Source organism: Pongo pygmaeus, chromosome 2 (assembly GCF_028885625.2).
Source record: "Pongo pygmaeus isolate AG05252 chromosome 2, NHGRI_mPonPyg2-v2.0_pri, whole genome shotgun sequence".
NCBI lineage: Eukaryota > Metazoa > Chordata > Mammalia > Primates > Hominidae > Pongo > Pongo pygmaeus.
This window is the reverse complement of record NC_085930.1, coordinates 90,199,678-90,222,861: the sequence shown is the minus strand read 5'-3', so window position 1 is coordinate 90,222,861 and position 23,184 is coordinate 90,199,678. Positions and strand designations below refer to the sequence as shown.

At 39.0% G+C, this 23,184-nt stretch overlaps 1 protein-coding gene across 1 annotated transcript in view; it reads left to right on the top strand.

The window, feature by feature from the left end:
* The first annotated feature begins 474 nt into the window (after window positions 1-474).
* Window positions 475-23,184, top strand: part of SYNPR (synaptoporin) — a 341,046-nt gene continuing 318,336 nt past the window's right edge. The window contains exons 1-2 of the mRNA XM_054483339.2: window positions 475-825; window positions 951-1,016. Of these exons, the coding sequence (XP_054339314.1) occupies window positions 808-825; window positions 951-1,016 (84 nt within the window). The 5' untranslated portion in view covers window positions 475-807. The remainder of the gene's footprint in view (window positions 826-950; window positions 1,017-23,184) is intronic.

The following is a 23,184-nucleotide window of genomic DNA, read 5'->3' as shown; positions in this document are numbered from 1 at the left end:
GGATGCCCTGCCCTGTGCCCATGGCCCCTGTGCTCTGCTCTGCACCACTGTCCAGACCACATTGCAAGTTTTTTTTTTCCCCCTTTTGCTTCCCCTGGGGGAAGTGACAATGCTTATCCTGTTTTTTTGATGTACCCCATTACTTAAGCACTGCCTGCCCACAGGAAGGATGCTCCATAAAGGCTTGAAGGAATGAATGAAAGAGCCAACAAATAGTTATTTTTTATTTTTATGTATTTATCATTATTATTATTTTGCTCTTTGGAAGTCATCAGAACTCACACAGATGTCTCATGTAAAGTGTGGGTGTCTTCCTCCTACCTGGAAACCCCTTCTTCAGGTGGACAGCCGTCTTGCTGATGGTGCCAAGCCCGCTTTCCCAAACCAACAGACCCAAAGTTTCCCCGGAGCCAGAGGGCACCGGGCGCACGGCTGAGCCTGCACCAATGTCTGTGGGCCCTGCCTCGCCCACCTCCTCGCCCTCCCTTCTGGAGCGCGGCTGGCCAATGACAGCCTTCCCCTGGCTCCATGGCTTTCCCCCTCCCCTGTTGTCTCTGCCCTGCCCCAGCTCTTCCCTGCCCACCCCTCGCTGACTCGCCTCGCCTCCCCGACGCGCTGGGTTCCCGGAGCGCAGAGCCCAGCGTTAGCGAGTGGGCTCCCCGAGGCCCCCTGCCCTCGCCGGGCTGCTCCAGGGTGTCGCTCCTCTGGCTGCTCCCGAAGGGGCTTCTGGCCCTGAGGACGGTGGTGCCAAGCGAACTTCATTTTTAAAAAGAACTGGTGGATGAGAAGAGCGAGCGAGGGCGAGCTATGGACCCTGTGAGTCAGGTGAGACAGAACTGGGCAGGGCGGCTGGCTGGGAGCAGGGGGCGGGGGATGCCGCGGCTTGGGAGAGGCGCCCCCAGCCCCTTCCTCACGCTTTGCTTTCTCTCTCTTGCCTCATTCCCCCAAAGCTGGCCTCTGCGGGCACCTTCCGGGTGCTGAAGGAGCCCCTTGCCTTCCTGCGAGCCCTGGAATTGGTGAGTAGCAGTGTGTGTGCAGGGAGGGGCGCCAGGCAGCCAGCTATCAGGTGAGGAGAGGTCGGATGGGGTGCTCCCTGCTCGGTTCTGCTCCAAGCCTTGAGGGTTGAGATTCAACCCTCAAGCTGGGGATTTCAATCCTGCCGCCTCCTAAGATGCAGTTCCAAGGTGGTGAGGACAAGATCGAGGCACCCTGCTTGGAGGCGGGAGTGTGGACGCATTTTTGCAGGCGCTTAGACAAGTGTCGTCTCACCTCACCGCTTGCAGACGCGCAGGGGCTGTGGAAAGAAACCTCCCCCTTGGGAGATAGGGGAGGGGGGCGCATGGAGGACCTGCCGCTGGGTTCTGGCCCCTCACCTGGACCTTCGCGGGGATGAGGGGATGGGTGGAGGGACCCATAGTTGAGCGGAGGAGCCGGGAAGACTTGGCCGAGCTCAGAAAGTTGGTCAGAACTGAGACAGCTCCTCTGCGGGACTGGGATGCTGGAAGCGCGTGTTCAACTGCTCCGCCGGAGCTTCAGGGAGGGAAAGATGCTGCGAAGCTATTACATACAGGCTGTTATAGACGGCGGCGGCTAGAGAGCAGAACTCCTTCCTTCCCTACTATAGTTTCTTTTCTCTGGCCACTCCTCTAGGGCTTTTCTGATTATACCCAGAAGAGCCCACCAGCCTGTTGCCATGGCTTTCTTCAGCGACTGGGCTTTAGGAAGTTGTATTCCACTTCTGTGAAACCACCCTGACGCTCCTATTACAATTTGTCTATGGGCAGAGGAGTGAGGCACAGAAACGGTTACCCACAGGGCCACAGAGCCATGTCAGTGTTGTTGGCTGGATGATGGTTATTCAGAATGAAATCTGCAGGTCACACGTTTCGTCTTGCTAGGAGCTCCAAAAGGCAAGCAAACCTATCTGAATAGAAAGTTCAAAGCCTGTCATGTAGCATTAATCAGAGTCCCTAACACTGACTAGCTGGGAAATTATGTAAGAGCCTGTTCTCTGTTCCCAGATCTTAGCTCCAAGGGCTTATATCTGGCAGTGGCTACATAACTGTGATGATTGTTTACACGGATGATCTACAAGATAATTACATTTACCTTGTTTGTAAACTTGAATGAAAATGCATGCGTGTATCAATTTTGCATACAACAAGACAGCTTTTGGAAGGCTTGAATTAGTGGTTCAGAGCTGGCTATTCTGAAACTGTTTTCCTTACAGTCAAGTTAAACAAGCAAGCAATCCTCACAGTTCTGGAAACTTTCAGTTTGCTTTCTGAGAATTCTGCCCACATTCATTCATTCAGCCATTCAATAAATATTTCCTGTGAAGTAGTGGCTTTTAGGGAAGAAAATAATAGCTCCATTGTCAAGCTATTATCTCTCAAAACCAAGTTCAAAGACCTGACATCATTTTCCGACATAATCTCTTATTGTCTCACACTCTCACCTATCTGAAATATTAGTTCGTGTTCACACCAATACTGTGGCAACATGATTTTGTGCCATTGTTCCTCACACAGCCTCAACTGCTATATAAAAAGGTGTTTGTTATCTGGATGAACTTGTTCAAATAACAGGTTTCTGGCCACCAAATCAAAATATTGGTAAGATGGGTGCCCATGAATCTGCATTTTAAATGAGCTCCCTGCATAACTCTTATCCACATTATAATTGGAGAACCACCACTCAAAGCTATACCAGATCCCTCGAAAACTCAAAAGCCCCTTTTACCTCAGTGCCCTTGCTACTTCTGTTTACACTGTATGGAATGTCCTCATCTTCCAAGCCTAAAAAACAAAAAATGTTTGTTTTTACCTCAACTAAATGTTACCTCCTCAATGAAGACTTTTCTCGTATTTATTCCTTCCTCTTTCCTCTATCCCAAACTGAATGATTCACCTCGTTCTTTGAACTTCCACTAGATTTTTATTCATTCACTCATAAGAATTGATCACACTGCAAAATACTGTTTTATAACTTCCCCCCCCTTGGGGGAGGGGTGTGTGTGTGTGTGCACAGGCGATGTGTGTGTGTGAGAGAAAGAGTGAAATAGAATAAAGGTTACTAAGTTATTTGCATTTAAATTATTTGCAGTCCTTCCCCGCTCTCTTCTAGGATTCTAAGGCTCTAAGGAGGAAGGGCTTTTTGCTTGTACCTCAGTAATTAGACTCTCATTTGTGGAAGAGAACATGAAAAATGGACAAAGCAAATTTTAAAAGTTAGATAAGTTAGTTGGTTGATCTACATTTTAAAAGAGCTGAGCTAGAGACATGAGGAGAGAGTACTAGTTGCTGAAAAAGCTAGTAGTCAACAGAGGGAAAGAACATACATTTTGTATGCGCACAATGGCTTGAGGAGGCACTCTGAGGTATCTTTTTCTGTAGGAGATATTGACAATGAGAGGAAATGTGATTTCTTATAGATGGCAGAACATTTCTTCTGTTTGTCTCTGTTTCCCTCACTGGTTCCTTTCATAGTGCTTGGTTAAACAGCAAGTAATCAGCAAAAATTGTAAACCGGTAATGACAGAGCACTTAAAATATCCCAGTTTATCCTCTTTCTGTGAAAGTTTTACAAAGCAATGGAGAGCAGCTTTAAACTTCACAGTGTCTTTAAGCTGCAATTTCCCCATGCTATAGAAATAAACATGCATGTAAAGATATACGTGTCTTAGTTTTGGGGGTTTCTCTAATAAAACACCATAAACTGGATAGCTTATACACAACAGAAATTTATTTCTCATAGTTCTGAATACTGGAAAGTCTAAGATCAAGGTGCCATCAGATTCATTGTTTAGTGAGGGCCTACTTTCTGGTTCACAGATGGAGCCTTCTTGCTGTGTCTTCTCACAGCAGAAGGGAAGAACTCTGATCTCGTCCGTCCCTTATAAGAACACTAATCCCATTCACAAGGGCTCCACATTTATGAGCTAATCACTTCCGAAAGGCCCCACCTCCTAAGACCATCACTTTGGGAACTATATTTCAACATGTGAACTTGGGGGGAGACATAAAAATTCAGATAATAGCAATATTCTCAAGAATATTTATTGCAACATCATCTGTAGTGAAAAGAACTGGAAATAACTAGTAAGTCCATTATAAGAAAATAACTAAAGTACGATTCATCATGTTATGAAATATTATATTGCCATCAAAAAGAATGAATTAGCCAGGGATGGTGGCTCATGCCTATAATCTCAGCACTTTGGGAGGCTGAGATGGGAGGATTGCTTGAGCCCAGGAGTTCAAGACCAGCCTAGTCAACATAGGGAAGCTGTGCAATTCTGGAACATATTAATTAAAATATGGCTTAACATATAGTGAATTTCTAATTCTAATATTCAGTGCAGCAGAAGACACTTCTTTTGACAGGAATACCAGCTAAGTCAGTAGATATTTGATTCTTCAGTGTTTGATTTTTTTCATTAGTTGAAGTGAGTTTTAGTTTTGTTAAAATTATAACCAAACTATTTTCGCATCATCTTGTAAGTTAAGTGATATCAAACATAAAAGACATGTTCTCATGTTTCTTTTTCTGACTAAATGTCGATGCATATCATTTTTCTATAAGCAATCAGTTGCTTTTAAAATCAGAAGGCTATATGAGTCTAATGAACGTACTGGATCTAAAGGAATATGAGATTCCATATCAACAAGATATGCTATGTGTTATTTGAGAGAAACTGAAAACAAATTCAGTAAAACTGTTAGTATCAAAAAGAATAGGAATGTATTTTTATTGTCCACGTTATGATCAAATAAAAATAATGTGAGATTGTAAAAAAGGAAAAGAAATTTAAAAAATTAGGCATTGTGGTGCATGCCTATAGCCCCAGCTACTTCTGAAACTGAGGTGGGAGGATCGCTTGAGCCCACGAGGTCAAGGCTACAGTGAGCTGTGGTCACTTCACTGCACTTCATCCTGGACGACAAAGTGAGACACTGTCTCAAAAAAAAAAAAAAAAAAAGAATGAATTCAATTAATATGCATTGACCTGCAGGTAAATATATCATTGTATTTGATAAAATTGTTAAGTGAGAAAACATAAGTTTTATTCTTTGTATTTGATAAAATTGCTAAATGGAAAAACCAGTATTTATCCTTTTAATAAACATGTAGATAATTTATTCAATCATATTTCAAAATAATATACAGAGTCCTGTATTTGCACAAATAAAAAATATAGTTTTGTATGTGAGTGAGTGTGCATGTGTGTAATTTGTATGAACACAGAGGGAAGTGTAGATATAAAGCACTGAACTGTTAAAATTGATTTTTTCAGAAGGGTGTAATTTGAGAGGCAGTAGGTAGAGAATGGGAGAGGTTGATGGTAAACTGCGGTATGCAGGAAGAATTGTGGGCGTATCACCTGTCTACAGTTGTGCACACACACAAGAAATTCTTTAAAATAGCTCATATTTTACATTATTTTCTATGGATTGCCCACATGAACTGGTATTACCTTTAATGTCATCTTCTACTTTTGGCTTTTATAGCCTGGGGAAAAAATCCACTTTATTTACGTGTTCTTTCCTTAGGAAGGGTTCACAGATACAGTAGATTTAAAGTCTTAATAACACATAAAAGTCAAGCCTTGAGGGGAAAGCTTTAGCCAATTTCAAAGACTTGCAGGCAAAACTCCCACATCCTTAATCTCTACTTAAATGAGGTCAGGATACTTTTCACTATCTTTTAGGTCAAAACGGAAAAGTCGGGACATAGCACTGACTCTGGTGGTCTTTTTCATTTATTCCCTGATGATAAAATAGGTCCAGCAAATCTCTTAAACCATCATTTGGAAATTGCAAAATATACATATTAAACTTACCCCATTTTCAGACTACTCTGGAAAACTAAGTTGGTACAGTCCTTCCACAGATAATTCTCTTCTTTTTTTTTTTGAGACGGAGTCTCGCTGGAGTGCAATGGCGCCATCTCAGCTCACTGCAAGGTCTGCCTTCCGGGTTCTCCTGCCTCAGCCTCCCGAGTAGCTGGGACTACAGGCGCCCGCCACCATGCCCGGCTGATTTTTTGTATTTTTAGTAGAGACAGGGTTTCACGGTGTTAGCCAGGATGGTCTCCATCTCCTGACCTCGTGATCCGCCTGCCTCAGCCTCCCAAAGTGCTGGGATTACAGGTGTGAGCCACCACGCCTGACCCACAGGTAATTCTTACTTTGCTACTTTAGTATTTTGCCAGTTGACCTTTGGTCTCCTTTTTTCCCTTTTCTTCTAAAAAATGATGTTAGTAATTCTTTCTTTACTATATACAATGCACTGAATTTGTACCTGTAGATTTATGTAAAATGAAAAGTGGAGGACTCCACACATCCATATTGTTCAGAACCACATTGGTGCAGACTTAAGGTCATCAAAAGAACTTAAACTCTCCAAAACAATATCTGTGTGGCTTGCATAGTTCTCCAACACAATGCTGCAGCCCTAGATTCTGTGCCTATGGAATAAACTGCTGACTCAATTTGCCTAATTCTTCTAATCCTTATTTTTGACATTCATCCCTAATTTTGCAATACCTTCTGCTATAACCCTGGGTTTCACATCACCATTCTCCCTTTCCAGTCTACCTCCCTGCCTAACCAAGGCGGCCAGTGAATCCAAAGATGCAGCGTGTCTGATATGTGAGGTATAGGTCTACTTGATTTAAATGGAGACACTAGCATTTATATAATCTTCATTACTGAATTTAAATTCTAAGCCATGTTTTTCAAGCAAATATCATACTGCTTTCTTAATATTAATATCATTTATAATTTATGCTATTGATAACAACAAAGTGAAATGTGTCATCATAACATACGATAAATACAATTTTATAATAGCCACCATTTTAAACTCCTAATGAGAGAAGTAATAACAGCTACCTTTGTCATGCAGGCATCATATGGGGGACTATATTACTGTGTTTTTCTTACATCATTGTGTTGAATCTGTGTAACTTTAACATTCCCATTTCTCCAGGAGGCTCAAAGATGTTAACCAACTCATCAGGGACAAAATTGTGGGAAATGGCAAAGCCAAGATTTGAGCAGCCTCACTCCCAACTTCATTCTCTTAAATGCTACACTCCTGCTTTTTCCAATGTGGCAAGAACTTGCCATATCTTATCCCTGATCCTCAAAGAAGCTTTAAAAAGCAGATGTTATCCTATTTTACAGTGTTTATCTCAGTCATCAACTTATATATTTGAGGTCTTTTCTGAAAATGCCAAGGAACATTTGTATTTAGAGATGAATTCAACAGACATCAATTGTCTTTTATTTGGCTTTATTTTCTGTTAGTTATTAATTAACCAAGGTAGAGTTGATTCCAATTAAAAACCAGTACTTTTCATTTTAAATATGTAGAAAAAGACTTCGATTATAGAGGCAATAATTTAATCTCATTTTTTATCTTTTCCTCTTTTGTTAAAAAAAAGTGTGCATAAGTCAGAGAACTCATTTTCTTCCTATGTATAAACAAGACAGGGAATTCTTACATAAAATTTATTTAAATCATGAGCAGCAATCTACCATTGACAGTTTGATGTAATTTAAAGCTATATTAATGTGGGTTTAATTACAACCTTCTAGCCTCTCGATTGGTGACAACAATCATGTGCAATTGGAGTATGAATCAATAAGTGCACAACAAACAAGCAGCTCCTCAGTGTGCAGATGGATTCATCACTTAATGCTTTCCTGAGTGTTTTAAGACAATTGGTATTTGGCCTCACAAGTACAGAAAAAAAGAGAAAAGGGTCAGGAATGCTTCTTATGGATTTGAATTCAGATTTTATTTTTTACTAGCTTTGTTACCTTGGGCAAGTTAAATTCACTAGGCTTCATTTTTCTCATCTATAAGATAGGGCTAATAATAGTTCCTACTTCAAAGTGATGCTATCATGATTTAATGATTTATCCAAGTAAGGTGCCTTGCTTAGTACCTACACTGTGATAAGTGCTCAATAAATGATTATGAAGGTGATGATGATAACGATGCCAACGGTTATGACGGTGATGAAAAGGGAGAAAGTAGAAATTCATCAAAGGATAATTTAGGAAATTACAAATAACTTTTTGTGAGTTCAAGTCTTGGCAAAACTCTGAGGTAGAAATTTGTATTCAGACTTGCTCATACCTCTTTTTAGCCCCTCTATCTCTATATTCCACTGTGGAGGGCCCTTATACTGGCAAGTCTATTTTTACCATAGCATGAGTGACTCTTCAGGCGCTTGCTCCTTGGAATATTCTCATTTCAAAGAAAATTCCAGCGAGGCCAGTATTGAACCTAAAGGAGAACGTCTAATGGAAGAATTGCAAGCACTTGGCCTTCAGGGGTTTGTCGTTGAGGTGTGGGGAGATACTTTTCCTGGTCTTTCTCAAATAACAATCCATAGACAATTTCCTACATTTCAAAGAGACACAGTGGCCCCAACTGAATTCTCCAGGATGTAGCTGAGGGTCCTTACAGGGTCAGATACAGGCACTTACTAACCACATTGTAATGCTGAGGTGCTCCAGGCCCTTGGGAGTTCCCCCATAGAAACGGGAAAACCCTAGAGTTATGCTGAAGTAGAAACACCATCCTTAGTTCTTTGTTCCCCAGAGGACCCACATCTCTCACTGACTGAGGTATGGGGACAGAAGAAAAACAGCCATGTGCTAGTAGAAGAAAAGTAGAAAATCTCTAAGGAGTATGTGTACAGAACCATGGTCTTCCTTTGAGTCTTCATCTTCTGTGGGGATGTATTTGACTTTTGTTGTATTTGTTATTATTCCTGTTCAATGTATTAGCTTAGGCTCCTTTAAAGACCTCAGTTTCCTAATCTGAAAACTGGGGGCAATATCTCCTGCCTATAGTGTTGAAAATTTTAAGTGAGATCAAGCGTGAAAAAGTGTTTAGCAAACTGTTAACTATCCTTCTAAAGTAAATGATAATTGTGACCATGATGATGGTGATGATAAAGAAATACCTTTTTCCAACCTAAATGACTCTGGGCAGCATAATATAGTTACTGGATAGAGCACAGTGTGAGGTGTGAAGTGTAAGAACTTGATCTCTGTTCCCTGAGGGACTAAGTCCTTCCAACCACTTACCACCCTCTGCCTTCCATGCCAGTCTCTTTGGTCTCTTTGGTCTCTTTGAAGCCTACAAGAAAGAATGAAGCTGCCAGTTGAATGTAATGAATTATCCAAACTTTACTGGGGAAAGTTCCTTAGGAGAGGGGAATGTGGTCCATCCTCACCCTTTTAACTCTCATACCAAGAGACAATTTCTTGCTCTGTATACGTTTCACATTTCTTGATGTTTTAGGGGCCTGGTGATGGTTTCTTGCCGTTCTCATGAACTTTTGTACATGCCACTTCCACTGCCCAGAATGCTCTATCTCCCTTTTGCTCAATCTTTTTTAGTTGATGAATTCTTCTTCTCCCTTCAGTGTCAATGTAGATATCACTGTCTAGGGAGGTCTTACTAGATAAGGTCAGCCTTCTGATGGCTCCCAGACAACACTTTTTAATGACTTCTCATTCTAGCTACTTAACCAGAGTAAATGCAGTGTGAGAGCAGGGATCTTGTTTGTCCTGCTCATCAGCACATTTTATGTTTCTAACACAGTGCTTAACACACAGTAAGGCCAACTTCAGGGACATTTGCAAACTCCACCAAAACACCCAGGCAGTAGGTGCTTAGAAAGTTTTGGTTAAGAAAATGAGAGAAGGAGGAGGGAAGGAAGGGAATAAAGAATATGTAAATGAATTATTGGTAACACATTGGATGAGATGTAAATTCCCCTTAATGGTCTTCATTGTGAAGGGGAATTGTGAAGCTTTCCCTGGAAACAATTGTTTAGCTTGGTTATGGAGGAGAGTAAGTCACATAGGCACCACTGTCAAGGAAACAGGGCTATTATAGGGATACCCACTGCATGATAATGGTGGAGAACTTTTACAGAAATAAAAGTTCAAGGACTGAAACAGGCTCAGGTCTCATATCTTGGGTTCAAGTCAATGAGCAGCAAGAATGCCTTAGCAAGGGTGCCACTATTATTATGACTTTGTCACTGTCCTGCCTGCCCTCTCTCTGTGTTCCCTTTCTGTTTCCCATTTATTCTTGTCATTATTCTTATCTAATGTCCTAACAGAAAGAATATGATTGGTTCAACTAACAAAAAAATTATTTTAGTTTGGACACAACTATCAACCCCAGGCAATATCATAAGTCAATAGCCAGTCTACAAATTGGTTGCCATAGATCAAATGCCCACTGCTATCCTGTCACTTGTGGCCTGAATAAAAAGGGTCATGGTATTCGAAACATTCCCCTTTTGTCTGTTCTTTCAGCTGGAGCAGTGATCGTGACGACCCTTTAAGTCATTAACAAGACAGACCCAGTGAGAAGTGTACATGTCTGGTTTAAAAGAAAATGATTTTTAAACCAGTACTTCTTTTATTGAAGTAGCACTGGTAATTTTCTCAAGATGTTACACCTTCGAGATTTTGGCATCAGTATTCTTGGAATGCTCTCTGATTAGGGGATAGCTGAGTGGATTCACACTGATAATATTATCCAAAGATGTACACCTTTGGCTCTTCAGCACATAGGCCTCCACTAGTTTGTGCAATCTTGTCCATTTGTTGAAAACCTCTTTTTAAGAGAAATGATTAGGTTTTGCCTAAGGATAAGATGATTTGTGAATAAAAATGTATTCCCTCAAACCCACATGTACTTCATTTTTATTCACATATTTGTTGGTAAATTCAGCTCTGGCCCTTGATGTTAGAAGACTACATTAATTATTATATTCATTTCTTGTGTGTATGTGTTTACTAATGTAGTAGAAAACTAATTACTCATGGAAGAGTCATTGAATTGCCTTCTGTGATAGGTGCTGTTTCTTTGAGGAGGGGAAAAGGAGGAATTTGTCGATGAGCAAATACCACTGGAAAAATGCAGAAGGCAGTGTGGAACTTGAAGAAGCATCAATTTTGGGGTCCATTTTATGCCAAAAATTTTGCTCTTCTTTTCAGCCATGGAACACGCAGCAGATTGCATAATTATGCTCATTCTCAGGGTCCATAACTATCAAATGAGGACCATAAGAGTCATGTCTTTTGGTGTTGTGATGGTTAAGTAAGATAATATTAGTAAAACCTCCAGCAGTGTCTGGTCTATACCAAGATTCTCTAACTGTAACTGAGGAAGAGGTTGTTGAAGTTGATGATGTATCTACAAACACAATCAAGCATTCCTAAACTTTCTAGCACTGGAATAAACATAAAGGGTTTCAATATAGCATTGTTACATTGTTTTTTCTTCCCGTTATTTCTCCATTGGAAGAATGTTGATTGTGAGATGTCTTAGTCTGCTTTGTGTTGCTGTAGAGGAATACATGAGGCTGAGTAATTTACAAAGAAAATGGGTTTATTTGGTTCATGGCTCTGCAGGCTGTACAAGAAACCTGGTGTTACTATCAACTTCTGGTGAAGGCCTCAGGCTGCTTCCGCTCATGGCAGAAGGCAGAGAAGAGCTGGTGTGTGCAGAGATCACATGGTGAGAAAGGAAGCAAAAGGTGAGGAGAAGGTGCCAGTTTCTTTTTAACAGCCAGCTCTCACAGGAACTAACAGAGAGAGAATTCACTCACACACCCCTCCCCTAGAGAGGGCATTAATCTATTCTAGAGGGATCTGCCCCCATGACTCAAACACCTCCTATTGGGCCCCACCTCCAAAACTGGGGATCGAATTTCAACTTGAGATTTAGGGGAGACAAACATCCAAACTATAGCATAAGATGATCATAAAGTAAACACAATAATGTTTAAAATAGTATGTAGAGACAAGTGCTTTATTAAGTGCTATGCACATGTTTTTCATATAATTTCATGTTACTTTCAAAGACTAATAAAAAACTCCTTTTCACATATGAGAAAATTAAGGCCTCGAGAGATCCCACTACTTGCCTAAAGTCATACAGCTAGTATGTAAGAGAGCCAGGATTTGAACCCAGGCAATTGGATGCCAGACTCCATGCTCTTAACCATTTTTCTGCATTGTCTTCCATTAATAGTAATCACTCATTACTCCTAGGTCTTGGAGCTAAATGATTTCCCACTCAAAACAGCGGGGACAATATACATAATTTCTTCTTAAAGTCATGTCTTCTAATTCCTAGTTCAGTTCCCTTTACGCTATCTCATGCTACCAATAGACAAAGCAAAGCTTAAATGCCCTCATGATTAAGGATGTTCATACCTTCTCAGTGACCTTTTTATTTCTCAAAAACACTCCCACTCCTTGAGAAAATTTTACTGACCTTGTGTATCTTTTTTTTAACAAAATCTTTATTCACTGATCCATTGTATAAAAAATTCAAATTCAGAAATATGTTGTTGAAACATGCAGATACAAACAAAAATATCTGTAGAATTCAGGAAGGATATGGATATTTAGTAAGATTATGAACACTTATATTCCTAAGTCAGGCAGCTTCCATCATGGATGATGGAGAAGTAAATGAACTTTGTCCATTGTGTGTGTGTGAGTCGTCATTCTTTGGATCTGTTATTTGGAAGCATTTGTGTGCTTTAACAGGAAGTTCTCACACATCCATCTGGTCTACTCTGAGATTTTCTGGCTGGCCTTTTATGCACTGGCTTCACCTTACACCTGATGGACAGTTGGCACACTTTTCAGGATCTTTCCAGTTGAGACTTGAGAAGATAGAAGAGTTAGATTGGCAGGGAGATATTAGAAAATTACTGAGCACAAACCCATGATCTGAGTGAAGCATGGAGATCCTGAGAGGTATTGCAGTGGGAAAAAGGGGTAGCTGGATGAATAGAGATTATTATTGTGATTTAGAATGTACTGGATTTGAAGCCATTCAAGCCAAGTCTCGACCACAGACTTTGGGTATGTTCATGGGCAGATCAACATCATTGAACCTCAAGTTTCTCAGAGATTTTACCTACATCAAAGGCATTTTTTAATGACAAAAATGAATTAATGGCTGAGAAACCTTGGGTAAACATCTTTGTCTTTCTGCCTCTCCATTTCTTGAACTATAAAATGGGAATAAACAACTGTAACACAGAGTTGTGAAATAAAATGAGCTTACATGTATGAAAGTTCACCTCCACTTTATCGGAGAGGGCTCGATAAAGGTTGACTGTCCTCAAACCCAGAAAATTAAAGCTCAGATATCTGGGAAATCTTTCCCATATGAGAAATATCTGATGGGCTACCTTTAATGTCCATCTACAGCTGGAGGTTTGTGAGGATAGGGGAGAGGTATGTTTTCTGTGTCATAACCATTAACCAGAGTTTAGGTAAGAACTTTTGTTGTCAGATTCACGGATTCTATTTATGAAGCAGTTGAAAGCAAAGCATGATTATTATGTGATCACCATTCACCCAGGAGATGAATTTGAAATTTATTTTTAAAGACAAGTGCTTCATTGGTGGAAAAAAAAAGAATGTGTGTGAAATTGATAGTGGCATTAAACTCCAACTATTCTGGGGGAAAAGGCTGTGTTTACCAGCAGCGGTAGGTAAATTTGAAGTATAAATATTGTAGTTTCTCTCTCTCTCTCTCATGTGCATATATAAATACATGTTGCTTAATAACAGGAATAGGTTCAGAGAAAAATGTATCATTAGGTGATTTCATCATCGTGCATACATCATAGAGTTTACTTACACAAACCTAAATGGGATAGCCTACTACACACCTAGGCTACATGTACAGCCTATTGCTCCTAGGCTAAAAACCTGTACAGCACGTGACTGTACTGAATACTGTAAGCAGCTATAACACAATGGTATTTGTGTATCTAAACATCTAAACAGAGGAAGAGTATGGTAAAAATTTAGTATTATAATCTTATGGGACCATCATCATATATGTGGTTGGTCATTGACCAAAACATCATTATGCAGTGCATGATTTTAACTTGCTAGTGCTTTAAAACATTTTTTAATTGACACATAATAATTATACATATTTTGGGGATATAATGTGATATTTCAATACATGTATACAGCGTGTAATGCTCAGATCATGGTAATTAGCGTATCCATCACCTCAAACATTTGTCACTTGTTTGTGTTGGGAACATTCAAAATCTGTTCTAGCTATTTGAAAATACACAATAAATTGTCATTTATTATAGTCATCCTGTAGTGCTAGCTTTAAAAAATGCCTGGTTTTATTCACTATATTCTCATTTAGTAATAGAAAAAATACTTGGATTTGACTATCAGCTCCATTAGTTACAAGCTACGTGACCTTGGACACATTACTTAACCTCTTTGGGCCTTTCATATTTATAAGAGTAGAAATAATGATAACTAGCAGGCATAATTATTGTGTTCATTAAATAACATTTGCAAAGATTAGTGGCACACAGGAAACATTTAAAACAAGGTATTTTCCTTCTTTTCCTCCAAATATTCTTTTACTGCAAAAGTTTGCAAAGAAAGCATTGGAAAATTCACAAGAGTCTTCTGCTTCTCCAGTTGTTATCTCTTAAACGTGCACATGCACACACACATGCACATGCACACATATGTTCTTTGTACTAAAGGTCATAAAGAGCAGTTCTACGTAACTGGAATGAATTTGAGTGGGACAGTAAAATTAGGCAGGTGTGGTTGGCAAGGAAAGAATGATTAGACCAGAGTGTCAAGTTCTAGATCAGCCTCCCAGACACACTGTAGCCTCAGGCTGTCTGTAGGCTTTGGCAAGGGGATCATGAATTTGTGAAGCTGTTTTCTGAAGGGAATAACATAATTGTTTATTTTAGAGAAAAAAAAAGAAAGCCCCCCAATAGTAGAAATTCACTACAATGGCTATACATTAATGAGTTCTTGCTACATGCCAGGCTGTACCATGTTTGTGCTACCTACATTATATACTTTCATTCAGATCTTGTAATGACCTTATAAGGTCACTTGCCTCAAGTCACACAGGTGGTAAGTGACCAAGGCAGGGTTTCAAATCATATCTGTCTGACTTCTTGCCTTTCCCATGTCTGCTTTGCTGCCAAATATAATAAGAATATTTGTCTTTGGGGTGGAGGGTTTTTTTGGACGTGCTATGTAGAGCCATTTTATGCATAAGTGAAATGTTTATTAACAATCACAAAATAAGCAAAAATTAGTAAATTAAAATTACCCAGTGTTCTTCCACTGAGAGATAACCTTGATATTTTGAAATATACTTTTAGATATCTTTTATGTTCATGAACGTTTTGTCTACAAAAATGATGTATTAGTTTGCTAAGGCAAACCACATAATGTATTAATTTGCTACAGACTTACAAACTAAGTAGCTTAAACAACAGAAATGTATTATCTCACAGTTCTGGAGACTAGAAGTATGAGATTAAAGTACCAGCAAGGTTGGTTCCTTTTGAGGGTCCTGAGGGAGAATTTGTTTCATGCCTCTCTGTAGCTTCTGGAAGTTTGCTGGCAATATTTGGTGTTCCTTGGCTTATAGAAGTATTGTCCTGATCTCTGCTTTCCACTTCACATGGTTATACTGTGTGTGTGTGTGTGTGTGTGTGTGTGTCTAAAGTTTCCCTTTTTCTATGACACCAGTCATGTTGAATTAGGGGCCCACTCCACTCTAATATGACCTCATCTTAACTAATCATATCTGCAATGTCCCTCTTTCACAGTAAGGCCACAAGTGAGGACTTCAACATATGAATCTTCAGAGTACCCAATTCAGCCCATAACAAATGGGTTCCTAGAAGAGGCACTGTTTTGTCACCTGCTTTATTCTCCTTAATATATTGTGAATTGTTTTTCTATGCCATTAGATAAAATATTTTTTCCCATAATTTTAATGTCTATATATGATTACACTGTATGCCTCTCTTGGAGATTATTTAACTAATTCCTAACTTAGGTAGTTTTCAAATGTATATTATATTATTTTCAAAACCTGCAAGGAATTCCTCTTTAAAGATAAATAAATACCATGCCTCTATTGTTATTAACTTAGATGTAGAATTGCTGGCTCAGAAGATTATACATTTTTAAGGTATTTAGAAGAATTACCAAATTACCCTCCAATGAGGTGTTATCAGTTGGGTATTACCAGTTAAATGATTTTACAATTTGATAGTGGAAATGAAATCTTGATTGACTTTGTACTCTAATTTTGCAATGAGATTGTACATTTTTGGGTAAAATTATTTATATTCTTATTTTCATTTGGAAATATTTTAATGAACAGAACGGATTCATAAAGCAATAGCTAAGGCTGCCAAACTCATGATGCTGTTCACGTAGACTTTTACGTAAGCTGTTGCCTTAATCTTTCTAGGTCATTGTACTACTCCACCACTTGGAAATTATTTAGATTGTTGTTCTCTGACTTGGGCAGAGAGGCAAATACTGAGGCTTTCTTTCTCTGAATTCATTATATAAAAATAGATGTAAGTTTTAGAATGTCAAAGGTAATTACTGTTGTTATACATCTTTTATAAGCTAAACAATGCTATAACATAAGTTTGCCATTTTTGTGTCTTATTTATATTATTTATTAATGTATCCTAAGAAACATTATTATTTTACTTTAAATGATACTCATAAATGTTAGTGCATATTCAGTACTTTTCTGAAATTGCACTTCATGTATATATGTGGCTGAGACACATATATGCAAATTTATACCATGCCTACTTTGGAAATGGATTTGAGGCACTTGAAATTTTAATAATTCTTTTGATAGAAAGGCAGAATAGATAGAGTGTTATTGCACCATCTGCAGAATCTGAGGCATATCTGACTTTTAGACTATTAATAAAATAAAATAAATCCAGAAGCTGCCTGATGTCAAGGGTATATCCTCTCTTTCTCAGATCATATTCCTGACCACACTTGCAATTAACTGAGATAGCATTATGGATTCACTTAGCCTCTGCCTCACATATTGCTATTTTGGGCTATGCTGGCCTCCCTGTGAATGATAAAGCAGTTGTTAACATTCATTGTATATTTAATGAGCTCCAGGCCCTGTGCTAAGTATTTTCTACATGTTATGCCATTTAGTTCTAACAACTCTATTAAAGTGTATGCATCATTATTTTCCCTCTTTTCAGGCAAGAAATCTGAGGCTTAGAAAAAAAAGTAATGGTTAGGTGTGTATGGTTTATAATAGCAGAGCTGAGATTTAATCCTGGGTCTGCTGAGCTTCAAAAAAAGACCCTCCGTGGTTAACCTAGCAGTAACACAGGAAGAAAAATTCTGAACTGCTCCCAGAGATTCAATTCCTGTGTCAAGAGCCAGTACTTGGCAGGGCAAAATCAACCAAGGTGGTGGTTTCACAGAAACTGCTTATTACCTGTCTCAATCAGGTGGTAAATTCTGTCATGAGCAGGCAGAGAGAAATTTCTCTGAAGTTCAAAGCAAGTACTTTTAAAACTTCTTTTCTTATAAATATACTTGATAAAACAACAAATGAAAGGATGATCTTGATTTGATCTGAATTGATCTTATTCGTATAAAGCGAAACCACAGTTGCCTAGGCAAATGATGGGAAATACTTACAGCCATGAGATTAGATGTTTCCCACAGTTTTTCTCCATCAGTAATTCCCCTGCTTTCCTTAACCCTGCCCCCATCTACTTATGAAACTGCAAAGCACCTTGAGCTTGTATATCTTTTGTTTTTTTTTATTCGTTTTGGGAGAGATTCAGTTTCCTCTCCCAGGTTGGTTAGCCTGCCTTTGAAGAACCTGGGTAGCATGCACAAGGCCATCTGGCCAGTAAATGTTGGGGCCAGAATGCAAACCAGGCCTGTTGTGAGCCAGGCAGGTAATGCAGGAGGAAACCTGCGTGGGGCCATCATATGAGGCAACACAAGTGATAAGAGGTGTGGCATACAGCATAGGGGTTTTTGCCTATAGGAGTAGCTGCTTCCACCCTGGCCAGCTGTTGGTCAGCGGTAATACAAGCCCAGTGCTTCCAGATATTTCCACTTTTCTTAAGAAAAAAGAAACAAGGATTTTAGTGCTAATAGTGTGAAGTTTTAATGTTAGAAATGTTTTCTATTTTTCAAACACTGTGAGGTCCACCCTTTCCAGAATAAACAAAATGTGGCTGAATTCTGGACATGGCCCACAGTCTCCAGCTTGTTCCTTCTGCACCACAGCATCTTGCCTTCCCCAAGGAATGTGTTTGCATCTTCAAGGACCTGGCCCCGTTCTTACACAGGAGGTTCTCAGGAGCCTAGTCTGATGGATGAATGAGAAATTTGGTGTTCGGAAATTAACCTTAGCTTGGTTTTTGAGATGATGGAATTAGTGACTCCAAAGGTCTCCTTTGCCTGACTTCAGATAAACATCTAGGAAGCATAAAAACATTGGGAGTACATCTTGGGCCCAAACCTTAATGGAAATGGGGGCAGTGGCCCATATTAGCAATAAAAGATGAGTTAGTAGTATAGCTTCAGCTACCGTGTAATGTAGAGAAGAATTGAGTTTCTCAGTCAACCAGTGGAATCTCAAATAATTAATTCTACTCTTTAAAACTGTAGTTAATTGTTTATAATTTAAATAATCAATAAATAAATGAATCCTAGTGAGGAATGACTCTAAATATTTATATATAAAGAGGGCTGTCTAATAGAACATTGTGCAATCATAGAAATATTCTATATCCTCACTGTTCAAAATCATAGTCACTCACTACATATGGCTATACTTTACTTAAAATGAGGCTAGTGTGACTAAGCAAGCTAGGGAACAAGCAAGCTAGGGAATGAGTTTTTAATTTAATTTATTTTTAATAATAAAATTAAATAGCTAGTGGTTACCATATTGGACAGCAAAAGTGTAGAGAATTGCCCCATCCATCTGGTTTTCAAGGGGAATGTGCTAAACTTAAGCAAATAATTTAGATTAGGGACTAGCTATTATGCGCTAGAAAATGTTCACTGTGAAGTGGCTCTGTTATGTAAAACATTCATTTTTACATTTATTGTTCAACACGTCACACAACATTGGTGGCAGTGAGTTTTTCAAGGCAACTTCTAGAAATTTATAAGACCCTGTATTTTCCAGACTTTACCAGTTCTTTATGTTTTACATGCATTCTATGCATTTCCATATGTTTATGAATTTTATGCATTTATAGATCAATTTTAAACATCAAAATAAAAATATGAAACAAATGAATGACCTTTTTTATTTGTCTCTGATAAGAAGCAAAATGACATTTGTCAAAATTGGTGCTAATTTGTTAGCAGAAGTATATCCCATAAAAATAGTTATGTTTTAATAATGATATACTTTTATTTGGGAAGCAGACTAAAAGTCACAAAGATTGTGCAATGTTACGTGATACAAAGAAATTAAACAGTTTCATCAAGGTTTAGCTATCAGAAAACACATTGAGACATTTGTTTATTCTATAATTAGCAAGATAGTCTGGTAATACTTTAACGATGATCTTTAAGTAGTACCTCCTCAAGCACTCAAAGGCTAGGGTTTTTATGAATAATTTGGTGGGCAGACGGCTAGGGAATGGGTGCTGCTGATTGGCTGGAGATGCAATCATAGGGGTGAATGGTCCTTATGTGCTGAATCTGTGCCTGGCTGGGGGCCACAGGACTGGTTGTGTCATGAGTCATGGGTCCAGGTGGAGTCAGTTGGTTGCCAGAATGCAAAAGTCTGAAAAACATCTCAAAAGACTAATCTTAGGTTATGTTATCTATAGGAGCAATTTGGTAATGTTAGGAAAGTGACAGACCTTGCGACCTCTGGCTGTATGACTCCCAAGCAGCAAGGCATTATAGGAAATCCCAAGCAGCAAGGCATTATAGGAAAGCAGGCTAGGGAACTATGGCTGGTTATCATTTAATGACACCTACATTTTAGCAGAATTCGGGCCCCTTCCATAATTCTAATCTTGTGGCCTATCATTAGTTTTAGGAAGGAGTTTGTTCTTTGTTTTAAAGTTAAACTATAAACTAAATTCCTCCAATTGTTGGTTTGGCGTACACTCAGGAATGAGCAAGGGCAACTTGGAGATTAGAAGCAAGATGGGGTCAGTTAGGTTAGATTTATCTCACTGTTATAATTCTTGCAAAGGTGGTTTCATCATCTCTCCTTCAAGTGAAATTTTCGAGATTGCCAAGTGATCTAGTTATACATCACCTTACTTTGAATTTCCCTGAGAGCAAAACCTAAGTTAAAAGCACCTATGAGGGTAATTTGTTAGGAAATGATCCCAGGGAATAGGAATGAAGAACCAGAGTAATGTAATAGGGAATGAGACATAACCAATACAAGAGCCTATGATGGAGTAGGTTGTTCCCTGTGTGCTGAAACTCACAGGGCCTCCTGAGCAGCCTTGGGCAATGCATCTCAGAATTCTCTGCCTCAGGGACAAAAGGGTACACAGTAAGCTTTCCTCTTCCATTCCTTATTGGTCAAGAGTGATCTGGTGGAAGTTAACTCCTGTTTTAGTTTGGATTCCCCAAAAGCAGACTCTGAGATAAGGATTCAAGTACTTTATTTGGGAGGTAATCCCAGGAAACGCTGGTAAGGGAGTAGAGAAATGAGACAGGGAATGGAAGTAAAGCAATAGTTGAGTACTTGATCTAAAATGTTGGCAACTGGCTCTTAATCCCATTGGGGACTCTGGGACCAGTGTAGAACATACCTTGGCTACAATTGTATCACCTTGCTGCCCCTGTTTGCAAAAGAAGCAGGGAAATGTAATTTTCAGTTGGCATATTGAGACCTCCAACAAAACTTGTTAAGAAAGAGGTAGAGAATAAATCTTTGGGAAGGATCTCCCTCCTTATCTCTGACACACATAGACAACAGATATTCCTCAAATAGTTGCTGCATTCTCCACCTTGCTTTGTCTGAGCTTATATTAAAAACATAGAATAAATCTATTCTGACCCTTCAATATGTTGGGGATTGCAAGAAGCAATAATCAGCTCAAAATAGCTTAGGAAAAGAAAGGATATATTGGAAAGAATTGGAGTTATCAAAAGGCAAGCAGTTAAGTTAGGTTTCATGAGGGATAGGGAGAGGGAGAGAAGATCTGGGAGCTGGAAAATTAGTGAAGAGTTTTTTTAGCATCATTATTCCAGGCCCTTTTTATATCTGTTCTTTGCTACTCTTTTTGTCTCTGCTCAATCTCTCTGACTCTTACTGTGAAGGTCGTACACAATTTATGTTTTTTTGTTGTTTCATTTTTTGTTTTCTGTTTTTGTTTTGTTTTGTTTTTTGTATTCAAAGAAGACAGTATCTGTCTCTAGCCTGATTCTAAGCTCACAGTTCGAGTGCCCAATGCTTTTTCTCTTGACTCAGATTCTCAAGAGAGGGAAAATGGCTGCCTCAGCCTCACCTATGACATGGTTCAGCTAGGATCCTACAGCCACATACAGGGAGAGAGGCAGAAAAACATAGCTCACAGAGTTTAGTCAACGTTGTGGGGAAGGCAGATTTTTCAAGAAGGGACAATGGGTAGAAAGAAAATGGTAGCTGTCTCATTGATATTAACCAAATGTCATTGATACTAACTTTTTTCAAGTGTGAGAAAATGCAAATTTTGTAAGGAAATGTGGTCCTAGGCAGTTTGTAATTAATGCTGACTCACAAACTCACAGGAGAGTGATGATAGTAGTTTCACAATAATTGAAAACCTAGCACAAATGGAGTATCTCTATGGGTAGTGACAGTCATTTGTATGTTGGGGATACTAATCTTCAGACTATCTCCTGTGCAGCAGGATGAAACATTTCCATGTTTTTTAACTTAGCATTGTTGAATTCATTAATCATTAGAGGTGCTTGGTATTAAAATTAGCAGCAAATGATGAGTGTCCTTGATTACAGAATTGGGATGTGTTTTTCACTATGGTACTCAAGAGTGATTTAGATATGTTTTTGATAATAGTTCCAAGCTTCCCTGTCAGTTTCAAAAGAGCTCTTCACAGAGAAGTTGGCGAGGGTGCAAAGATAGGGAAGGAGGGAAGGAGGGAGTATGACCTGCCTCCAGATCCACCTTGCAAATTATACTTTGGCAATTGACTTTTTATAAAATTTATTACTCAGAGTCCTCTTTTCAGATACTGCTTATATTCTGAGTTCTGAGTATGAATTCTAGAACATACTTTGCTTCTATCTATCTATCTATCTATCTATCTATCTATCTATTCACCATCTTCATCCTAGGGTAGTGCCACATACTTTGTTTAAAAGAATGTAGCAGTGTTGATATTCACCAACCTGGTGCCAACATTCAGATATGCTTTAAGGATAAAATAACTGTGAGGGACTTTGTTGGTCCCCTGCTCAGATCCTTTTACTAGGCTACTGCATAGACTTTTCTCCCTCCCACAGCTGTTGTGAATGTTGACTACCAAAAGGTAGTCCCTGCTTTAGAAAATTGCCTTTGGCTGAATGAAGCCACCTCACCCCAAGCTTATATCCTGCCCCAGGGGTAGCCCATAGCCAGTAACAGTCTAATACCGGGATACACAAGCCTAGATTCCTTGCCTCAGGGTGGGACCAACTCTGGTATAATTTACAGTCTAGAATAATTGGTGAAATCAGGATGAAGCTAGCCTGTATCTGAAACCATATCCTCGCTTAGCTCCTTCCCCTGCTCTGTCCTTCTTCCCTCTCCATTATTTCCTGGAAAGCACTCCCCCAATAAATTAAGAGCACTAGAATCTATCTCAGGATTCACTTCTAGAGAATCTGATCAAAGATAGGATAAATGTTACTGTATTTTTAAAAAATTAACCCTATTTTCTAAAAAAAACCATATTGGCAAAGGAAGATGTAGAGTGTTGGAAATAGTTCTATTAAGTGCAATGAAATATGATTTGGAAAAGAGAACTGGATTTGAAAATTCAGGCTTGAATCTTTCTTCCCTGACTTTTGAGTCACGTCATCTTACATCACTTTCTGAGCTTCAGCTCCCTCATTGGAAAAATGAGAATACTAATTTTCCTTCATCATCTTTTACTTATCTGATATTTTGTTTCAGTAGTATTACCATTATAAGTTGGAAAAATGACTTTGGATATTTAGATAATATTTTGGGTGAGTGTTAGGTATAAAATGCGTTCAGCACAGTACCTAATATAGGGTGGGCCCTCAGTAAGTGTTGTGAATTTTGAGAAGCTATTTTTAAA